General features: G+C 46.8%; 2 protein-coding genes across 2 annotated transcripts; both read left to right on the top strand.

Moving 5' to 3' along the window:
- The first annotated feature begins 1,046 nt into the window (after positions 1–1,046).
- Positions 1,047–2,553, top strand: LOC112890433 (tetraspanin-8-like). Its single transcript, XM_025957323.1, has 3 exons — positions 1,047–1,761; positions 1,850–2,159; positions 2,432–2,553. Exons 1-3 carry the CDS (start codon positions 1,243–1,245, stop codon positions 2,551–2,553), a joined length of 951 nt encoding a protein of 316 aa, XP_025813108.1. The 5' UTR covers positions 1,047–1,242.
- Positions 2,554–13,194: 10,641 nt separating this feature from the next.
- On the top strand, positions 13,195–20,820 carry LOC112890432. Its single transcript, XM_025957322.1, has 5 exons — positions 13,195–13,615; positions 13,738–14,380; positions 20,195–20,249; positions 20,326–20,628; positions 20,706–20,820. The coding sequence occupies exons 1-5, from the start codon at positions 13,313–13,315 to the stop codon at positions 20,818–20,820; spliced, it is 1,419 nt and encodes a 472-aa protein (XP_025813107.1). The 5' UTR covers positions 13,195–13,312.
- Positions 20,821–21,636: the final 816 nt, after the last annotated feature.

Below are 21,636 nucleotides of genomic sequence, written 5' to 3'. Positions count from 1 at the left end.
CTAGGTAATATATAGGGATGTTCTAGGCCAAATATTGGTTTCAATAATTTGACAGACGTAATTCATCCTTGGAAATAGGGATGTCAACGGACGCAGTACCAAGGATAGAGACTGTATATATACTTGCAAAAAAGGATAGAGACTATATAAATTTGTGCCCGCAAGGTAATAATTTCCAAATCCATCTCCACACTCGTTCCTCTGTCACAGGTAAGAAATTATATTCGGTACCCACAGGCACGCCAATATAATATACCCACCAACAAAAAACATGCAATTAAATAGCACTAATAATAAAACCTTCAATAATTGAAATATTCGTAACAAATCTCACATAATAATCAAGTACCTCACTTACAAATAAGAATAACATATTGTGGGAAAACTAAACATACTCTGATTCACAGATGACAATTCAATATGCTGTAATAGTTTAGTCATTAAGTACTAGTATAAAGTATATGTAAACAATAACAAAGCCGTAATTTATGAACATATATAATTTTCAAGACAAATAATAGTTGAATCCAGATATTCAAAAGGCATGTTGTCAATTTTTAAATGTGCTGTGCGCAATTCTAGATGACATTATTTGTTACTGAAGTGACTGTTTTGTTTCTTAAATTGTAGCCAATGTTATAATTCAAAGCGTGGTTTAAGACAAAATACATTCAAACTCAAATTTCAAACCGTTTCCCCACCGCTATCCTACCGATTGTTGCTCAACAGGTCAGGGTGCCATTGGGACGCTCAATCATGCGATGCATGGCGAATACCCCGACAACACACTATTCCGCATGCCGTTAAAGACTGAGGACCAAGAACAGCAGCAAATAAGAGGAAAGCCCCACAGTTTAAGGCCAGCCTCCTCTTGCACACACTTCCCCTGTCTGCCTCTCCTGCGTTCAGCCTTTGACCTCCTCAACACCAAAACACCCGGAGTCCGGAGATCAAACAACTGTCAAAGCTCATTCCTTTCTGCACAAAACCGCATGAAGTTCCCAGTTTTCTCACAAGCTGAAACGAGTAACCACAATTAAAGAGCATCCACAACGTTTCTACACTGCCAATTCTCCCCATTTCTTGCTCCAAAACCACCAAGAACTGCATCAGGATCAGCCGGAATCCCAATCTTGTACACAAAGAGATATCTGCATATATCTTCGTGTCGTAGCAACATCCATTGATCTCTATTACAGCGCAAGTTTGTAGCACGCAACTGCGCAGGTGGTGTCATCATAAATGGCGAGGCTGAGCCATGGCCTCCTGGGCGCCCTGAACCTGGTGACGCTCCTCCTGTCCCTGCCGGTGCTGTGCGCGGGCGTCTACTTCCGCATGCGCGCCGCCACGGAGTGCGAGCGCGCCCTGCAGCTCCCCGTCATCGCGTTCGGCGGCGCGCTTCTGGTGGTCTCCCTCGTCGGCCTCGCGGGTGCCTGGGGGCACCGCGGCGCCGCCACGCCGTTCCTCTGGGCGTACGTGGTGTTCATGTTCCTTCTCGTCGTCGCCGTCTTCGCGCTCACCGTGTTTGCGTTCGTGGTCACCAACCGTGGTGCGGGCGGCGCCGTGTCCGGGCGCGGGTACCGGGAGTACCGCCTCGGGGACTACTCCGGCTGGCTGCAGGCGCGGATCGCCGAGCCGGAGACGTGGCGGCGCGTCGAGAGCTGCCTCTCCGAGGCGCGCGTGTGCGGCGGCCGGCCGTCCGACGGCGCCGTGGGCCGAGACGCCACGGAATTCTACAAGCGACACCTCTCGCCCATCCAGGTACACCGTGATCGATTAATGGTTCTTGCAGACCTGAAACGATCGTGAATGCGTGAGAGCCTCATACGTGTTCGCGTGCCACGCGCAGTCTGGTTGCTGCAAGCCGCCCACGCGGTGCGGGTTCCGGTATGTGAACGCCACCTTCTGGGCGGCCCCGGGATCGGGGTTGTCCACGACGGCGGCCGGCGACGGTGACTGCCGGGCATGGAGCAACGGCATGCAGGTGCTGTGCTTCGAGTGCGATGCGTGCAAGGCCGGCGTGCTGGAGACTGTCAAGACGAAGTGGAAGGCGGTCGCGACCGTGAATATTGCCCTCCTCGTGCTCCTCGTCGTTGTCTACACGCTCGGGTGCTGCGCCTTGCGCAGCAATGGCGGAAGCCGGTACTTCAAGGACGGTGGTGCTGACAAAACCTGAGCCATAGACCAGCTAACTGTTAGAATTAAATTTATATTAATGATCAATTAGTTTGCACCCCTTTGCGGAGAGACACCTCTTAGTAGATAGGCATGACCTTTCACAGAGGGCTATAAACCCCAAATTCACATATATCCTTTGGACACACCCTTTCACCATGTATAAATATATAATCACAATGTTCATTCAATAAATCAATAAATTATTTGTTTACTCTATTCTACTCTTTACTTTCTACTTTTAACACGTTATCAGCACGCTCTCCGTTAAGCCAGAGAAGAGAAGATGGCGAGATCGAGACTGTATCGTCTTCAGCAACGGAGGCGTCATCACCGTTTTCCACCGCAACTCACGACATCATCCAAACGGCGGCATAACCGCCGCATCACGTCTTCTTCGACAACGAGAACATGATGTCCAATTTCTTCCCGGCGGATGGAGTGCACCACTGGTTGGTGTGCCCGGCGGATGGAGTGCACCACTGTTGGTGTGCCCGGCGATGCTGTCGAACGCCTCTCCCACGATAGCGACAACAGTGCAACACCATGACCATGTTCTGGGTTGGATCGGTGAAGAAATTCTACTTGTCTTCCGCTGAGTTTGGCCAATCACGGAAGGCTGCAAGAAGAAGACACTGAAAGAATGGTGACCACTCGCCGGCGACGACAACGAAGAATGAGGGCACGGCACGTGAAGGCCTCGAGCTTCATCACCGTGGACGTCCACTCAGACATCGTCATGTCCGTGCCACCATGACAGGAAACGCGAAGGCCTCCGTCACCACACCGTCAGTAACCACGGCGAGGTCTCTGGGAACAGGTCAACAGGCTGCATCCATCGACGATGACGCAGTCTCCTTCACGGCACCGCAACCAACACAAGCCAATGGAAACAGGACTACGGGAGAAAACAAAGAAGAATGGAAAACAACTACCGGCCAGCCTCCATTGCAATCTATCTCTACATCTCTGTTTCCTTCATTCAAAGCATCCCTAATCGAGTACATGCAGTAAATTAAGAACTGAGTCTCTCTGGTCTAGAAGCACGCTCGCCGCGCTGAGCGAGAGATTGGAAAGGCATAAACGAATTTGCAAGAACTGGAGGATACAAGGCATAAACGAATTTGCAAGAACTGGAGGATACCAGCTTCATCACCTAGGCAATTGGTGTCTGCAACACCATTGCCATGACGAGAACAGAAGCAAATTTGCTTCAACAACAGCTCACTTGATATTCTGGCCAGAAACAGGACAAGAGTCTTAAATGAAATTGTGATACACGAACAAGAATTCAAGGTAAGCCATGGCACCCGAGCCATTGACACTGTTCCCTGCAGATGGTGATATTGCACGTTATCCCGACGGAGCAGAACTACAACAACAGAGGATGGTGTTGCATAGCTCGTCGACAAAGAAGTTTAGGATGCTGTCCTCAAGTGTTGTGCTCTAGCCAAGTAGCAGTAGGTGTTCTCGATCAACACCGCCAGGGTCTCCACGCGCGAGCACCCACTGGCTTCTTCACGCTTCCGCGAAGATACTCAACGCTGGCCCCTAAGCAAGTCCCGCGGCCTCAAGATAGGACTGTGCAAGTTGGCGCCATTTCCGGCACCATGGTTTGGCACCCAAGGGCCTCCGGCTTCACCGTAAATCGTACCCTTATGAACTTTTTATTATTGCAATTTGTTGCTTTATGCAAATCTAACAACAATAACTCATTCGAATTAAGCGCCAAATGTCATGCATATGATCAATGAGCTTAGTTCAAGAAGAATTATATAATCACATAGTTATGTGATAAAAGTTAGATAATACCAGACAAGCTTAATTAATATTAAAATCAACTTAATTAAGCATCAAATTGCATGCAACGATACGCTTATTCAAGTGATATTATATGCAAAAGACAAGTGTCACCTTATCATTTTGTACGATGTAAAATTCCAAAATCTTATATATATTAGTCATACACAAGGTTACTCACTACTAGAAAACCCCCCTATAGATACGCTGTATCACTACGTCAAAACAGCAAATAGGAGCAAGCAATCTGAGACAAGCCTCTAAGGGCACGTCTCAGATTACAGAAAGAGAGTCGCGCTAAAAATGCGGGCGCGGCGCTGCGTGGGGTGGGGGAGGGTAAGAGACAAATGCGAGACGGGCCGTGGGAGGGCACGTCTCCGATCGTTTTGAGATCTGAGATGCGCCTTAACGTGGCTCATCTCGCATTTATTCCCACCTCAATGCGCCGTTGGTGGGCTTGAAAGTAATGCGAGACGAGCCTTAGTAAGGCTCGTCTCGCATAGTAATGCGAGACGCGCCTTAGTAAGGCGCGTCTCGTATTGAAAGAGGCGGTGGGGCGCGTCTGTAGCGTACAATACAAATTACATTACATTACGTACATGGAAGGAATCCCTTGAAACCGAACGAACATTCCATTACATTGTCTCAAATACGAATAATGTCACAATACATTACAATGTCTAGGCTAAATCCAGCAATTATTATTACATCGACATCAATTATTACATAGATATTAAATCAGGCATTGGAGCTGGCTTAGGAGCGCTAGCAGCTTCGCGAGCTGAATCATGGTCCTGCCCCCCTGTAAGCGTTGTTGTTCCCCGAGCTACAGCAGTTTAGGGTGACATTGGTTGAACAGTCGCTGCAGGGGACGCAGCCGCCGAAGCAGCTAAACAGCTTCGACCAGCTCGGAAATTTCATCCTGGACCAGCTCGTGTTTCGTGGGTTTGGTGAGACAATAGAAATCGATAGAGTAGTACCACTAAAGCAAAGAAAGAAAAGCTTCCTCCGTGGGTTTCGTGGGTTTGATGCAGATTCAGACAGAATGCGACGATTCCAACAAATACATGCAACAATGGGGGGTACCCGTGTCGCAGATCTGCGGCTGCTGGTGGAGAAGCCCGGGGATGTTGGTGGTGAAGGGAGCTGTGGTCCCCGTGTCGCAGATCTGCGGCTGGTGGTGGAGAAGCCCGCTGGAGGAGGCACCGCAGATCTGCCGGTGTCGACCGCCGTGGTCTCCGAAGCGGTGCAGTCCGGGAGCGCGGCGGTCTCGGAGGATGCGCCGAAAATGTTGATGCCGAGCGCCGCGGTCTCCGGCACGCTGGGGAGGGGGATTTTGGTGGTGGCGAGGTCCTCGGTCTCCGGGACGCTGGGGAGGGGATTTCAGTCGTGGCCATCTCGTTCAGCAGTACATCTCGTGACTATAATTTTCTGTCGATAAATAGCCGGGACGCGTCTCGCTTTTCTTTACGAGACAAATGGGAGACCCGCCACCGGAAAGCGCGTCTCAGATCGTGCAGATGGGAGACGCGCCATTGGATGGAACGTCTCAGATCATGCGGGCTCGAGTTCGACATCGGCCAGGCGCTCGTCGTCTCGCTTTATAAATGGGAGACGCGCCTCTGGAAGGCGCGTCTCAGATCATGAAGATGGGAGACGCGCCATTGGATGGAACGTCTCAGATCATGCGGATGGGAGACGCGCCACTGGATGGCGCGTCTCAGATCATGCTTGCATTTTTTCCCACCTCAGACAAGACCCGCCTGGGGGTCTGGAGGTCCGAACAAGCTGTCCGAACTTGCAGTCTGATACTTTGGTGGTGCGGCTCGGTGGATCTGGGGAAAGTGGTGCTGGCGGATGTGCGGCTGGGTGGATCTGCCGCGGCGGGCGGTGGAGATCTCGTGGGGAGCGTGTCGCGGCGGGCGGCTGGAGCACGATCGTGCGCCTCTTCTTGCTGTCGTGTGTCGCGGGGGCAGTTGGCAAGGTACCTCCGACATGATATCGATTATTTTGGGCCAATAAAATTTAGCGCAACTCTAGATCTAAATGAGCGTCGTACTTGATATTTTTTCTAGCACATGATATCATGTCATTTGCCATCTAACAATATTTGACTTAAACACTAGTTGTGCATGGCCTCAAACTATGAGAATCCTAACGTTTTGATTTCATATTCTATATAGATGTCGTATCGGCGTTGGATGTATGGTCCACGCCTTTGCAAGGAGTTTATGGATGGTGTTGAAGCCTTCATTGAGAACGCGAAGAAAGATATGGTGGATAATGGTATACAGTATCTCTATTGCCCATGCAAAAATTGCAAAAATGAGAAGCGATATCTTCAAGAGCACGTGTTGAAATCACACTTGATCAAACGTGGATTCATGGAGGATTATCGATGTTGGAATAAACACGGTGAAGAAGGACTTAATGAAGCAGAGAGTACGGATTCCTATGTGGAGAGGGAGGTCCATAGCGTTGTCGAAGAAGAGGACAACGATGTGGATGAGGCGGATATACTAGGGTTGAGCAATGCCGACATCATGGAACAGGTAGTACTCAAACCCGGCCCCATAATAAAGCTTACAATTAGTATAATAAGGCCGTGCTAATATGACTTTTCATGTCTGGCTTGACAGGTTGATAACATAGAGGAGATGGTTTGCAATGCTGACAGACACGGCGACGATGAGTTCAAAGGAGGCGAATTCGGAAAGTACAAGAGGATGATCGAAGACTCTAAGAAACCTTTCTATCCTGGTTGTGGATTGAAATACTCAAGGCTATTTGCGATGGTGAAGCTTTTCCAGTTGAAAGCAATCCACGGATGGAGTGATGGCAGTTTCAAGGAGTTGTTAGCACTCCTTAAGGACATGCTTCCACAAGGCAACACCGTCCCTGAGACCATTTACGAGGCCAAACAGATTATCTGCCCGTTGGGATTGGAGGTGGAAAAGATCCATGCGTGCAAGAATGATTGCATTCTCTATCGTGGCTCGAATTATCAGGACCTTGAGAAGTGCCCTGTTTGCGGACTCGATCGATTCAACCGTAGAAAAGATGGTGGTGATGATGAGGACTGCAACAGAACAAAGGGCGGACCTAAAAAGGTGTTTTGGTACTTTCCAATTGTTCCACGATTGGTGCGCTGGTTTGCAAACAAAAAGGAGTCAGAATTGTTGCGATGGCACAAGGAGAAGCATAAGGTGGACGGGTTGATAAGACATCATGCTGATGCCACACAATGGCGGAACATAGATTTGCGATATCCTAAATTTGTGGAAGATCCGAGGAATATTAGGATTGCAATGAGCACAGATGGCATGAACCCATTCATGAACAATAGCACACATAGCACCTGGCCAATTGTTCTGACGATATACAACCTTCCGCCTTGGTTGTGTAACAAATGGAAGTACATTATGCTGTCGGGCTTGATACCGGGGCCACATCAACCTGGGAATGACATCGACACTTATTTCAGTCCTTTGGTTGACGATCTGAAGTTGCTGTGGTGTGAAGGAGTGGATGTCTGGGATGAGTACAAGCGTGAGTACTTTCAGCTTCGAGCCATTTTGTTCGCGACTATCAGTGACTCTCCAGCGGCACGGAACTTGTCCGGACAGAGCAAGAAAGTAGGTTGCGGGTGCCCACATTGTTTGAGAGAGACAGACTCTGAGTACTTGAGTGAGTCAAAAAAAATAGTGTACATGGGACATAGACGCTACCTTGGAATGAAACACCCGTTCCGGAACATGTGTGATCACTTCAATGGTAAGGCCGAGAAGAGGCGTCCTCCTCCGCATTTCTCAGGTCATGATGTCTACGAAATGGTTAAGAATGTCCATGTTGTCCTCGGTAAGCGGAAAGGAGAGAAGAAAGGCAAGAGGGGCAAGAAGGTCGTTGTTGAAGAAGATGACATGTGGAAGAAGCAGTCGATTTTCTGGGAGCTACCGTATTGGAAGGACTTAGACGTCCGTCACTCTATTGATGTGATGCACGTGGAGAAGAATGTCTGTGAGAGCCTTCTCGGCACATGCTTAACATGGACGGAAAAACGAAAGATCACGCACATGCACGAGCTGATCTGAAGAAAATGAAAATTAGAGAAGAGTTGTGGCTCAATGATGACTCCGTTAAAGGAATGGAGCTGCCCACATCATGCATCACCCTTTCAAAGAATGAGAAGGAGTTTTGCGAGTTCTTGAAAAGTGTGAAAGTTCCAACTGGCTACTCAACCAACGTCTCGAAGCTTGTATCAATGCCTGATCTAAAGCTATCTCCCAGCATAAAGTCTCATGATTACCATGTATTGCTGACGCAGATGATTGCCGTAGGAATTCGGAATATCCTACCGGTCAATGTTCAGGAGGCTATTATGAACCTTTGCTTTTTCTTTAATGCAATTGGTCAAAAGGTTCTAAGTGAAGAAGATCTTGAGTCATTGGAAAAGAAGCACTATGAAACTTTGTGCGTTCTTGAGATGTATTTTCGACCTGCCTTTTTCGATATCAGCCTTCATTTCACGGGCCATCTTATCAAGGAGATAAAGCAACTTGGTCCTGTGTTCCTTCACCAGATGTATGCGTACGAGAGATTCAACGGCATCTTGAAGTCACTAGTAAGAAATCGAGCTTTCCCCGAGGGCAGCATGGTACAAGGATATTGTACAGAGGAAGCCATTGAGTGGGCTCTAAACTACGCTGACCCGAGTAACCTGGTTGGTGTTCCCAAGTCTTGTCATGAGGGGAGGCTCACAGGCACGGGGACGATCGGGAAGAAGGCTATAATTCCAGATCGAGATTTATTTCATAGGGCTCATTTCCACGTGTTGCAACAAATGGACATTGTGTCTGAGTACTTCGATGAGCACAAGGAGCTGTTGCTTAGAGCGAATCCTCTACACAGTGAATCATGGTTAGCAAAGGAACACATGAACAAATTCTGTGGTTGGCTCCGGAATCGAATTTCACGATCAGATACTCCTATAAGTGAACAACTCAAAATTTTGGCTCTTGGTCCTATATTCACCGTTATGACATACCAAGGGTATGACATAAATGGATACACGTTCTACACCGAACGACAAGATAAGAAAAGCATGTATCAGAATAGTGGTGTACGTGTTGATGCTTACGATGTTAACGGAGAGGACAAAACTGCGTACTATGGTCAAATACAAGAGATATGGGAGCTTGACTTTCATGGTTTTAAAATTGCTCTTTTCCGTTGCAATTGGGTTGATGCAAATAGAGGTGTACAAAAAGACAAGTACGGGTTCGTTAGTGTCGATCTTAGCCGTCACGGATACAAGACGGACCCTTTCGTCCTCGCACAACATGTGGCTCAAGTGTTCTATGTTTCCGACACCACAAACAAAAGACTCAAGGTGGTTATACCTGGAAAACGGCGAATCGTCGGTGTTGAGAATGCGGTCGACGAGGAAGAGTTCAATCAGTTTGATGAGATACCTCCTTTCGCCACCTCAATGATCAAGCCAAGAATACCATCGGCCAACGAAACTCCCTACTTGCGCAACGACCATAAAGAAAAAGTCAAGAATTTCAAAAAACCAAGGGAACAACGGAAAGTAGCAAAATGATTGGGCACACAATGTATATTAATTGTTCCTTTGTCAAGTATGGGAATTGTGTGACTTTAATTGTTCCTTTGTGAAATATGGTAAAAGTGTGACTTTAATTGTGCCTTTGTGAGATATGATAATGTGTGAATATTTGTGAAGTACGAATTCATATTTGTGAGATATGAATATGTGTGAATTTTCAGTTCCAGAACTGAATGGTTGTTGACTTTAATTGTTCTGGACATTCAGTTCTGGAACTGAACAAGAAAGGCGAGACGCGCGTTACCTACGGCGCGTCGCTCATATAACAATGCTCGACGAGCCGTAGGTAACACGCGTCGCTCATAAAACCTACTCCGGGAGGAAGCCAGGGACCCTGGGGCACTTGTGCCTAAAGAGAGACAACAAAAAAGAGTTACACACCCCCCGGTTGGGTGTCCGGGGCCACCGGGCTCAACCCGCAGGGTACCACGAACAGATTGAACGGGTTCGACCGGCAAGGGAGCCCTCGGGCCCCAGACCCACACCGCCAGCATGGGCAAAGAGAGGAAACTGCGGCTCAAAGGTACATGTATTGTAAATTCGAAACGGCGAAGACCGCCCAAGCTTATAAGCTGGACGCACTCGCCTTGCGTTGGCGAGGTGGGACAAAATCCCCTCCCAACGCGCGCCTGATCAGGCAACCATCTCGGGGGCATCAAAGGCGAGACGCGCGTTACCTACGGCTCGTCACGCATATCATCATGCGCGACTCGCCTTAGGTAACGCGGGTCGCGCATAAGTCCACGAACAGATTGAACGGGTGAGCCCTTGGGGCCCAGTCCCACAACAATGCGCGACGAGCCGTGGGTACCGCGCGTCGCGCATTCACCGGTATCTGCAATTATTTTTCTGGTTCTATAAGGGGGTCCGGGCAGAACCTAGAGGGTCCGGGCGGAAAACCCTTGTGCCTAAAGAGAGACAACAAAAAAAAGTTACACCCCCCGGTTGGGGGTCCGGGGCCACCGGGCTCAACCCGCAGGGTACCACGAACAGATTGAACGGGTTCGACCGGCAAGGGAGCACTCGGGCCCCAGACCCACACCGCCAGCATGGGCAAAGAGAGGAAACTGCGGCTCAAAGGTACATGTATTGTAAATTCAAAACGGCGAAGACCGCCCAAGCTTATAAGCTGGACGCACTCGCCTTGCGTTGGTGAGGTGGGACAAAATCCCCTCCCAACGCGCGCCTGATCAGGCAACCATCTCGGGGGCATCAAAGGCGAGACGCGCGTTACCTAAGGCTCGTCGCGCATATCATCATGCGCGACGCGCCTTAGGTAACGCGGGTCGCGCATAAGTCCACGAACATATTGAACGGGTGAGCCCTCGGGGCCCAGTCCCACAACAATGCGCGACGAGCCTTGGGTACCGCCCGTCGCGCATTCACCGGTATCTGCAATTATTTTTCCGGTTCTATAAGGGGGTCCGGGCAGAACGTAGAGGGTCCGGGCGGAAAACCCTTGTGCCTAAAGAGAGACAACAAAAAAAAGTTACACCCCCGGTTGGGGGTCCGGGGCCACCGGGCTCAACCCGCAGGGTACCACGAACAGATTGAACGGGTTCGACCGGCAGGGAGCCCTCGGGCCCCAGACCCACACCGCCAGCATGGGCAAAGAGAGGAAACTGCGGCTCAAAGGTACATGTATTGTAAATTCGAAACGGCGAAGACCGCCCAAGCTTATAAGCTGGACGCACTCGCCTTGCGTTGGCGAGGTGGGACAAAATCCCCTCCCAACGCGCGCCTGATCAGGCAACCATCTCGGGGGCATCAAAGGTGAGACGCGCGTTACCTACGGCTCGTCGCGCATATCATCATGCGCGACGCGCCTTAGGTAATGCGGGTCGCGCATAAGTCCACGAACATATTGAACGGGTGAGCCCTCGGGGCCCAGTCCCACAACAATGCGCGACGAGCCGTGGGTACCGCGCGTCGCGCATTCCCCGGTTAGAACACGCCGCTCGGCCTTCTTGGGACTTAGGTCAAATTTTCAAATCGTTCACACCCGTTCTCTGCTCCCCGCCGCCGCGCCGTCCTCTCGCGCCGCCCGTCGTCGTTGAGCCAGACCGTCACTCCCTCGCGGCCGTCGTCCCCGGCCCCGCAGCGCCGCGCCGCGCTATCGGCGCCCCCCGGGCCCGAGCTCCCGTCCCCGCGAGTGCCGCCGCCGTCGAGCCTTCCCCGAGCCGTCGCGCCGTCGTCCCCGGCCCCGCGGCGCCGCCCCAAGCCACCGTAGCGTCGTCCACTGCCGCCGTAGGTGAGCTTTCCCCCTTTCTAATTAGTCAGTGTTCATACCCTACATATGGATGTATGAGGCAAGAAACATCTTCCATGGACACACATAGTATGTTTTGCTACACAGAATTGAAAACAAATCAAATTATCAAGAGCAAAAAGAGACCAACCTAGCCAAATAAAAAAAAAGAGCGGTTAATGACCAAAGATTAAGTCATATATTTCAAAAAATGGAGATTACTTTGCGAGAATATGTATCACTAAAGCATTAAGCATGTCTAGGCCTAGGTATGGGATTCATGCGGTTACTCTATGGTTGTATCTGATTCGGAGCGTTTACTCAATGGTTGTATCTGTTTTTTTTTTCTTTCTCATGTAGCATGATGTCCAGTGGTCCGGACAGTGTGCAGCAAGCTGCAGGCGGTGAGGACAGTGTGCAGCAACCTACAGATGACAGAGCATCATCAGGACGGACGGCACGGTCACAGTCAGGAGCTAGCACGTCTGGTGCTGGCAGAAAGAAAAGGTCACAGACAAGGTGGCCATCAGATGTGAAAAGTTGTGGCCGGCTCAATTCTGAGGCAGCACCCGAAGACCCATCAATCTTGGTGAGATTAGCACGGGTTTGTGGCCTCACTGCCCGGCAAAGGGTGCCACTCACCTTGGAACATTTCGATGACTTGTCTTGGGACGACAAAAAGAGAATCTTCGAAAACAATATTCAACCCTATGTTGAATATCCGATAGAGTTGCACGATAAGGCTACGAAGCATGCTATGAAGATCATCTCTAAAGCCTGGAGGAGCTACAAGAACAAGTAAAGTGTTGTCACTTACTATTGTCATTTACTAACATTTTTTCATTATCTACTGTCACTTATGCAGATTTATTGTTTTGTCGTGCAGGCTTTTAAAGTGTTGGAAGAAGAAAGAGAACCCTTTTGACAAGTATGCGGACTTGACCAAAGAAGCCTGGGACGAGCTTGTTGAAAAGTGGAATACTCCCGAGTTCCAACAGTCAAGTGAGTATTTTCGGGGTCTCCGAGCGCGGAACGAGCTTGACCACCACCTTGGCTCAGCGGGATATGCTGGAAAGCAATGCAAGTGGGAGCAGGAGGATGAGATGCTGGCAGAGAGGGGCATTGAGAATCCCTATGAATCGTTTGAGGGACGGCTGGCACCATTTATGCGTGCTAGGTCAAAGCTCACGGAGGATGGCAATATCAATTTCTACAGCACGAGCGCTGAGGAAGTTGCTCAAAGGGCTTTGATGGAGAGCAGCCAAGGTTCAAATGAAGGAGTGAGGGAGTTTGATGCGCTAACCAGGGCTTTGGGAACCCGTGCGCAACGGGGCCATGTCCGTGGTGTTTCCAGTCAGTTGACCTGGAAGGAGGGGTTCCCTGAACACAAAGGCAGATACCGGAAGCGGACTCGAGACTCCTCATCAAAGGTTGACATAGATGAGATCAAAAAGCAGGTGAAGATGGAGATGTTTGGAGAGCTGAAGACCATCTTCGAGTCTCAGGGATTGTCATTCCCTGATATGCCGGGGAGTACGATGAGTGAAGAGAGAAGGGACAGCTTCGCTTGTACTGCAGCGGGTGCTTCTCAGAGTAGAGGGACAGAGAGGGCAATTGTGCCTACATCAGTGGAGCCGGATACGATAGATGGCTTGGCTCGTCCGACCCGATGCAGTCTTCTCGTGCAGCTGGTCGGAGATTCATCTTTCATGGAGGTCGGGAACGGGCTTGTGTATCCCGGTATGTCCCAGCTTGAAGGTGTCCAGGTCAGTGCATTGGTCTTTGCCTCTCTTTTCTTTTCTCCTATTTCTTTTTGGTTTTTTTCTTTTGGTATGTACAACTTGCTTGAGATTTAAAGGCTTTGTTGTTGTTGTTGATGTTGTTGCAGGTCAGGGCTGATTGTGCTGTGGTCAAGATTGACTACGTGCATGAGTTTGCTAAGAATATCAAGCTGGAGGTGCCACCAGATGACATGACCACCACTTTGCGGGATGCAGTTGCGAGAAGGGTTCAGTGGCGGAGAGCTGGTATTCATATTGATCCAGCAGATGCAGATTCAGTACCGACCAGTCAACCTCAGCCACAGAGTGCTGCAGTGCCACCGACATTTTCTGAGCCATGCCCACAGCTGCCGGATACACGGGAAGCGTTATCGGATCCGCATCCTCCTGTCCCTACTCAGCCTCAGGTTACCCCCCCTCCACCTGTTCCGACAGAGCCAGCTACCGCTCCCAAGAAGCCAAGCAAGGCTAATCCTGTGAGGAAGAAGCAGAGTAGGCCGATGGCGACGAAGCGGGAGATCTCAGAGGGTAAGAAAAAGGTGGAGCGGATAAAACAACCGGTCACAAGGGCTTACACTTCTGAGAATCCAAAGTACAGGGTTGGAAAGGCCTTGCTTAGTGTCTCTGAGCTTCGGGCAGCAGGTCAATATTGTGTGGACCTGCACAACTACTACATGCAAAATGTCAATCAAGCCGAGGAAATCATGGTGTCATTCGAAGAGCGGCACTTTCTGCAGCTTGAGGGCAAAGGCAACATCTTTATTGTTGCTTGGAGCGATTTGTTCGACCTTTTCAACCTCGACGCTTTGGATCTTTCTCTCATTCGGTGCTTTGCATTGTAAGTCGATTAAGACTTGTTTCCATTTCAATGCATTTGATATACGTTCAACAATTTAAGTCGTTTCTATTTCAATTCATATGGATCGTGTAGGCACATGCAACAAGAGACAAGGCGTCGAACCGGAAAGAAGTGTGGGTACATTGACCCACAGCTGATGACGGTGACATTTATGAATTCAGATAGAGATAGCTTGGTCAGGTGCGCACATGCAACAATTAAACTTATTTTCATTTCAACTTGTAGCCACATGTAGTCACTTGTTTCCATTTAACACATGTAACCGCTTGTTTCCATTTCAACTTGGTTAGGTACATGGTGAAGTGCATGCGAGTACATGCTGACAAGGAGCACATTGTGGTGCCGTACAACCCAGGCAACCATTGGGTTACACTCATCATCAATGTCAGGAGCAAGCAAGTCTTCTACCTTGACTCGAGCATTCCATCAGATGAGTCGGGCGCGCCTCAGATACGTGATTATTCTCTAGTCATCTCAATCCTTGACGAGTAAGTTTGTTGTTTGCTTTAGTTTTTTATCATTTGCCCATTTCAGAAGCATTTGTAATATAACATCCGGATGTCTGTGTTTAGGTCTCTTGATAGGCATCTTAGGGCCAAAGAAGGATACAAAGAGCAACGTCAAGCTGCGTTTACACATCACACCGCGTGGACGGTAACTACTATAACTAAATCGCTTTACTATTACGATATTTTCTTGGTTCTAAGTGTCGCAAAATGCTAATTTCTATCTATCTTTGACATGTAGTGCACACGGCAACCCTCGGGTAACTCATATGGGTTCTATGTTTGCCACAACATGCTTCTAGTTGCAGAGAAACCGGATTTCACGGTAAGAATTATCACATGTTATAATTAAAAAATATCTGTCTTCATCTTGTATTCTAACTGCTTGTAATTATATTTCGAAGGACGAAGATGATTATTTCAATCAAACGACGCTTGGTAACGTGAAGGATATCCGAGAGAGGCTAGCGGGATTCCTCATGATGGAGGTGGTCAACACAAAGGGGGAGTTCCATCCACGATAGCACGGCAGGCGACATTGAGCTAGATTGAGAGACTTGCTTTGCATGTACTCTATTGTTCTTATCGATCATTGTTGCTAATTGATTGTACATGTGTTATATAATACCATCTTTCCTTGTGTGTATCGCACTGTGTGAATTGTATGGATGCGTGCGATGATTGCGGTGAATTCTGTGAATTGAAATCTTTTGCAGGTATTTGATTGCACCTGCCAAATCCTGGCTAGTTCCAGGATGCAGCTGGGGAAAAAAAAGACCCCTGTTGTAGGTAGACTAATGCAAGACGCGCCTCGCTTAGGCCGCGACTCTCAATAGGCTCCTAGGGGCGCCTGTGTGAAGCCAAGGCGAGACGTGCCCTTAGTGAGGCGCATCTCGCATCTGTGACTAATGCGAGACCCGCCTAGCCTAGAGCGCGTCTCGCATTTGGCTCCAAGGGGCGCCTGTGTGAAGCCAAGGCGAGACGAGCCGTATGTAAGGCGCGTCTCCCATCTGTGACTAATGCGAGACCCGCCTAAACAAGAGCGCGTCTCGCATTTTGCTCCCAGGGGCGCCTGTGTGAAGCCAAGGCGAGACGCGCCGTAAGTAAGGCGCGTCTCCCATCTGTGACTAATGCGAGACCCGCCTAAACAAGAGCGCGTCTCGCATTTGGCTCCCAGGGAAGCCTGTGTGAAGCCAAGGCGAGACGAGCCGTAATTGAGGCGCGTCTTGCATTTTGGTAATCTGAGACGCGTGTGAGGCTCGTCTCAGATTACTTTTTAATCTGCGACGCGGTAATGCGGGACGCGACCCCTGCGCGTCTAGCATTTTGCCTAGGGCGCGTCTCAGATTAGGGCTTCTGGCGTAGTGTATTAGAAACGCAGGCTGAAAGCGTCTCTATGTCACCATGTAAATATACTTTTTAACACGATTTTAATAACGTGTCAAAGTATTACGATATTAGATACACTTATAGGGTTGTTTATCTTATAAAGACATTTTTTAACATGCTATTGAAAATGTCTAAAATTAATACAGATTTTTATATGCTTTTAAGCGTCACTATCATCTAGATACATTGTTATGCTTATTTAATAATTTTCTATACGCACATAAAGATACCTTTTGACATGATTCTAAAGACGCATGTAGATACAGTTATCAAGCATAGCAAATGACCGTCCATAGGCAACAAAACATGATTTTTAAAATAGGCAAATAAAATATCAAAATGATACGTTCATTCAAAATAATAATGTAAAATGACAGAAATAAAATATCAAAATGATACGTTCATTCAAAATAACAATGTAAAATGATGGAAAAAGGGTATAAAAAATCGCAGCTACGAAGGTTTGAACTGTGACCTCTATGAACCAAAAAAACAATCCTTCCACTATACTAGCAATGCTTTTGAGAATATGTATACTATTTCTTCGTATACGTTACGAGTAAGATAGACGAGGCCTAGAAATCTGAGTTCTGTACAAGTAGGCATACGGAGATTTGTTTTGATACGCCTCTGACGGAGGAGAAGACGTTTCACATCCGCCTCCTCGCCTCGAAGCCCCTGTCACCACCGCACCTAGAAAAAAGGAGGTGCCGCATCGGCTGTGCCAGCCCCTGCCGTTGCTGCCGCCGAGAAAAGAGGCTGCGTCTGCTGCCAGCCCCTACATACCGTCGCATGCCCAGGGATTGCCGACGCACTCATCGCTGTTCCCTGGTGATGCTGGAGGGCTGTAGCACGGTAGCGTCGCTGATCTAACAACAGTGCGGCAAGGACGATCCTTCTATCTGTGGAAGAACCAAGCAGGTCTAATAATTCCCTTCTCTGTAATTAGCCTTTGCGATTCTATTTTAGGTATTCACCAATTGATTGTGCTGTTGAATACATCAAAATCATATGCTGATCATGATATGTGGCTTAATTGGATGAGTAGCCTCATATTTTCATATATACCATCTAGGGGCTACCTATATAGATCATGTATGTCATGTTAGTTTCAGGGTTGGAATGATTATTTAGTTTTGCAGTTTAATTTTTTTTTGAATGGTCTAAAATCTGAATGTTCCTTTTTCACCAGTAAGGCACGATGGTGTTGACCTAAATTCTATGACAATCTGCTTGATTAGAATTGTAGTCCATCCACAAGTTGATGAGTGAGCATATTTTTTTTAATATCTGTATGAATAATGTTTCGAGGCCTCAGAGAGCAAAAATGTCTGTACTTGTATTAGCATATCATTAATGTTCATCCATATGACCACTATGTATTACGAATTAAAGGTGACTTTTTTCATTTGCACAGCTCACCACAGATGATGGATCGAAGTTGGATGAAAAAAGCAAGAAGTGAGTCAGCATATCAAGATGGTGTTGAACAATTCTTGGCTTTTTCTTACCAGGACCTTTCACAAGATAGTGAGATACTTTGTCCGTGTAAAAAGTGCAAGAACAGAATAAACCAGAGCCGTGATGAAGTAAGGACACATTTGCGATGTGATGGTATTCTTCAAGGTTATACTACATGGGTACATCATGGTGAGGATTATGAGAGACCAACAATTGCATTTGTTGATGTGCCAAATATCACTAGAAATTTGGCTAATTCAGGTTCAGTACAAGATGGTCAGGATGGCATGCAAGAACTGCTACGTGCTGCATTTGGAAGGGATGCAAGTATGTCTGAAGGCGTAGTAGATGATTTTCAGTCAGGCATTCCAGATATGGAACCATGTGTCAATGAGAAATATGGGAATCCAATAGAAGGTGATGCATCGGGGAGGGAACAGAATATATATGCAAGGTTCTTGAAGGATGCACATGCAAGGTTGTACCCTGGGTGTAAATATTCAAGGCTATCATTTTTGGTTCATTTATATCATTTGAAGTGCCTACATGGTTGGTCACAAGAATCATTTTCAGCACTACTAGGGCTATTATCTGCTGCACTTCTTTCTGAAGCAAATCTCCCTAAGACATATTATGAAGCGAAGAAAATCATCCGTTCATTAGGTCTTGATTATATGAAAATTCATGCTTGCCCCAAGGATTGCATGCTTTTCCGAGGTGACTATGCCAAAAAAGATTTTTGTCATGTGTGTGAGAGCTCTCGTTGGAAGGTTGATAAGTAGAATGCCTCTTCAGTTGAACCTAAGGGGAAAAGGAAACCTGCAAAAGTCTTGCGTTATTTTCCATTGATACCTAGGATCCAAAGGTTATTTTCAACCAGCAAAACTTCAGATGACATGTGATGGCATGATGAGGCCCGTATAAAAGATGGAAAACTACGGCATCCTGCAGATGGTGATGCTTGGAAAGAGTTTGATAATAGACATCGTGATTTTGTAGGAGATGCTCGTAATGTACGCCTTGGTCTTGCTAGCGATGGATTTAACCCTTTCGGGAATAAGAATCTAAAGCACAGTACATGGCCAGTTATGCTCGTTCCTTACAACCTTCCACCTTGGATCTGCATGAAGCAAACATCTTTAATGTTGTCAATGATCATCCCGGGACCAGATTCTCCAGGTAATGACGTAGATGTTTATTTGCAGCCCTTGATCGATGAGCTATTACAGTTGTGGAAAGGAGTTGAAACATTTGATGCATCTTCAGGAAAGGAATTTCCTCTCCGTGCTGCGCTATTATGGACTATCAATGATTTTCCTGCATTAGCTTACCTATATGGATGGAGCACTGGTGGAACATATGCATGTCCTTCTTGTGGTCCTGAGACAAAATCATTTCACTTGAAAAAGGGTAAAAAGATGTGCTATATGGGTCATCGTAGATGGCTGCCAGGAAATCATAGATACCAAAAACTAAAGAGGCAATTTGATGGCTCAGTTGAAACTGGACTTGCACCTGAAAAAATGAGTGGCACTACTATTTTGAGAATGTTAGAAGGCAAAGAGTTTGTGTTAGGAAAAAAGGGACGCACGGCAAAGAAGGTCAATAAGAAAGACAAGAACAAGAAATTGGAAGTTGTTAGTGATCAGAAACACAAGCGTAAAAGACCAGGAAAAAAGAAGCAACAAAATGGGTGCGGTGATAAGGCGAAGAACCCAGAAGATTGGTTGAAAAAGAGGTCAATTTTCTTTATGCTACCTTACTGGGAACTCAACTTATTAAGACACAATCTAGATGTAATGCACCTAGAGAAAAATGTGTGTGACAACTTTGTAGCAACTTTATTAGCTATTTGTCGTAAAACAAAGGATGACCTTAATGCAAGACTAGATTTAGTTGAACTTGGAATTCGAGATGATCTTCATCCTATTGTAGATGATGAAGGAAAGCAGAAAATTCCTGATGCACCTTTTACCATGTCTAGAGAACAAAAGGAGATGCTTTGCTCAGTAATCCAAAACCTAAGAACCTCTGATGGCTATGCATCAAACATATCTGGATCTGTCAACATGAAAGACTGTACATTGGTCGGACTAAAGAGTCACGACAATCATGTTTTACTACATGACATTCTTCCAGTGGCACTCCGTTCCTGTTACCCCAGCAAAGATGTCATGAAAATTGTTGTTCAATTATCTAATTTCTTCAAGAAGTTGTGCTCTAAGGTTATAGATGCAGATGAGCTGGTAAAGCTTCAAGAGAGTATTGTGATGACACTTTGTGATATGGAGAGACTTTTCCTACCATCATTCTTTACTGTTAGTGTGCATTTGATGGTGCACTTGGTAGAAGAAGTTAAATTGGGTGGCCCCGTTCAGTACCGGTGGATGTATCCCATGGAGAGGTATAATTACGTTAAATTTCCATTGTCACTGTTAATATTTCTTAACACTTACATGTGTCCATGATTTTGCATTTAGATATTTTGTTCGGCTAAAGGCACTTGTGAAGAATAAAGCTCAACCAGAAGGATCAATTGCTGAAGGATATTGCATGGAGGAGTGCATGACCTTTTGTTCGAGATTTATAGAAGGAACTACACGTTTGACAAGGGCGTATTCTAGGAATCCTGCACCTTCTGATGAGAAAAAAGACATGTACCTGTTTGATAGTGTTGGTGTACCAATTGGAAAGTGTAGTACTATCAACCTTGATAAGAAGCTTCTTGTTCAAGCACATCGGTACATCTTGCGACATTGTGATGAACTTGAAGATTTTCGCAGGTATGTTTATATAGTTCTCCCTGCTATGTTTATTTATTTTCTAACTTGATGATATGACATTGCTCCTATTGTTGCAGAGAATTCTTGGATGAGGAGAAAAGCAAATTGTGTCACTCAACTAATTTGACATCTTTTTTCAGTGAGAAGTTGATCGATGAACACTTTCCTGACTGGTTGGAGCAAAAGGTGTGACAATCTGAAATTGCTCCATATTATGCATGGCATTCATACAAGGAATGGATATAATTTTTTTCATTTTATATAGGTTGTCCTAGGAGATGGAACAGGCATCACGGCAAAGGTTAGAGCTTTGGCTGCAAAACCGAACAGATATGGTGTGAGATGTAGTGGCTATATTATTAATGGTTTCAGGTTCCACACTATGAGCCGAGAGGCTACACGGTTGACACAAAACAGCGGTGTTGTGAATATTGCAGATGATGGGGTTAATTATTATGGCAGACTATCAGATATAATCGAATTATCATATGTAGAATACAAGGTAGTGATATTTAAATGTGAATGGTATGATGTTCATCATCAAACTGGGTTACGGCAAGATGAGTTTGGATTCACACTTGTGAATTTTTCTCGAAAAATTCATACAGGGGAAAAAATTGAGGATGATCCTTTTGTCTTTTCTTCACAAGTGGAACAAGTCTTTTATGTCCAAGACCCAAAAGCTGAAGCATGGCATGCTGTGGTGAGAGTTAGCCCACGAGATACTTTTGACATGGGTGTTGAGCAGTCGGTGGATGAAGAAGATTAGACAAGCCTTGGTCTTTCTAGTGTTCTGATGCTATAGATTAATAATGTAGATTTCCTTTTTGCTATTCAGCTAGAAACTATAATTTCGATGGAGTGACACTCAATTATATGTACAGACAGAGAGATCATCTGGGTCATTTGTCTTGACTCTAGAGTGTATGCTGTAATTTAAATGAGCTATAGAGTTCATTTGAACCAGTAGCATTACAGAAATTGAGACCATTATACCCAGATCATCCA

Source organism: Panicum hallii, chromosome 4 (genome assembly GCF_002211085.1).
Source record: "Panicum hallii strain FIL2 chromosome 4, PHallii_v3.1, whole genome shotgun sequence".
NCBI classification, from domain to species: Eukaryota; Viridiplantae; Streptophyta; class Magnoliopsida; order Poales; family Poaceae; genus Panicum; species Panicum hallii.
The sequence above is the reverse complement of the archived record's forward strand: the minus strand, read 5'-3'. Positions and strand labels throughout refer to the sequence as shown.

Bases quoted from the DNA above. Each gene is read 5' to 3' on its own strand.
- LOC112890432 (XM_025957322.1), top strand. From the start codon at position 13,313: ATGGAGATGTTTGGAGAGCTGAAGACCATCTTCGAGTCTCAGGGATTG. The intron at 13,616-13,737 runs GTCAGTGCATTG...ATGTTGTTGCAG, and splicing joins CCCAGCTTGAAGGTGTCCAG to GTCAGGGCTGATTGTGCTGT. The intron at 20,629-20,705 runs GTATGTTTATAT...CTATTGTTGCAG, and splicing joins GAACTTGAAGATTTTCGCAG to AGAATTCTTGGATGAGGAGA.
- LOC112890433 (XM_025957323.1), top strand. From the start codon at position 1,243: ATGGCGAGGCTGAGCCATGGCCTCCTGGGCGCCCTGAACCTGGTGACG. The intron at 1,762-1,849 runs GTACACCGTGAT...TGCCACGCGCAG, and splicing joins GACACCTCTCGCCCATCCAG to TCTGGTTGCTGCAAGCCGCC. The intron at 2,160-2,431 runs GTGCTGACAAAA...ACACGTTATCAG, and splicing joins CCGGTACTTCAAGGACGGTG to CACGCTCTCCGTTAAGCCAG.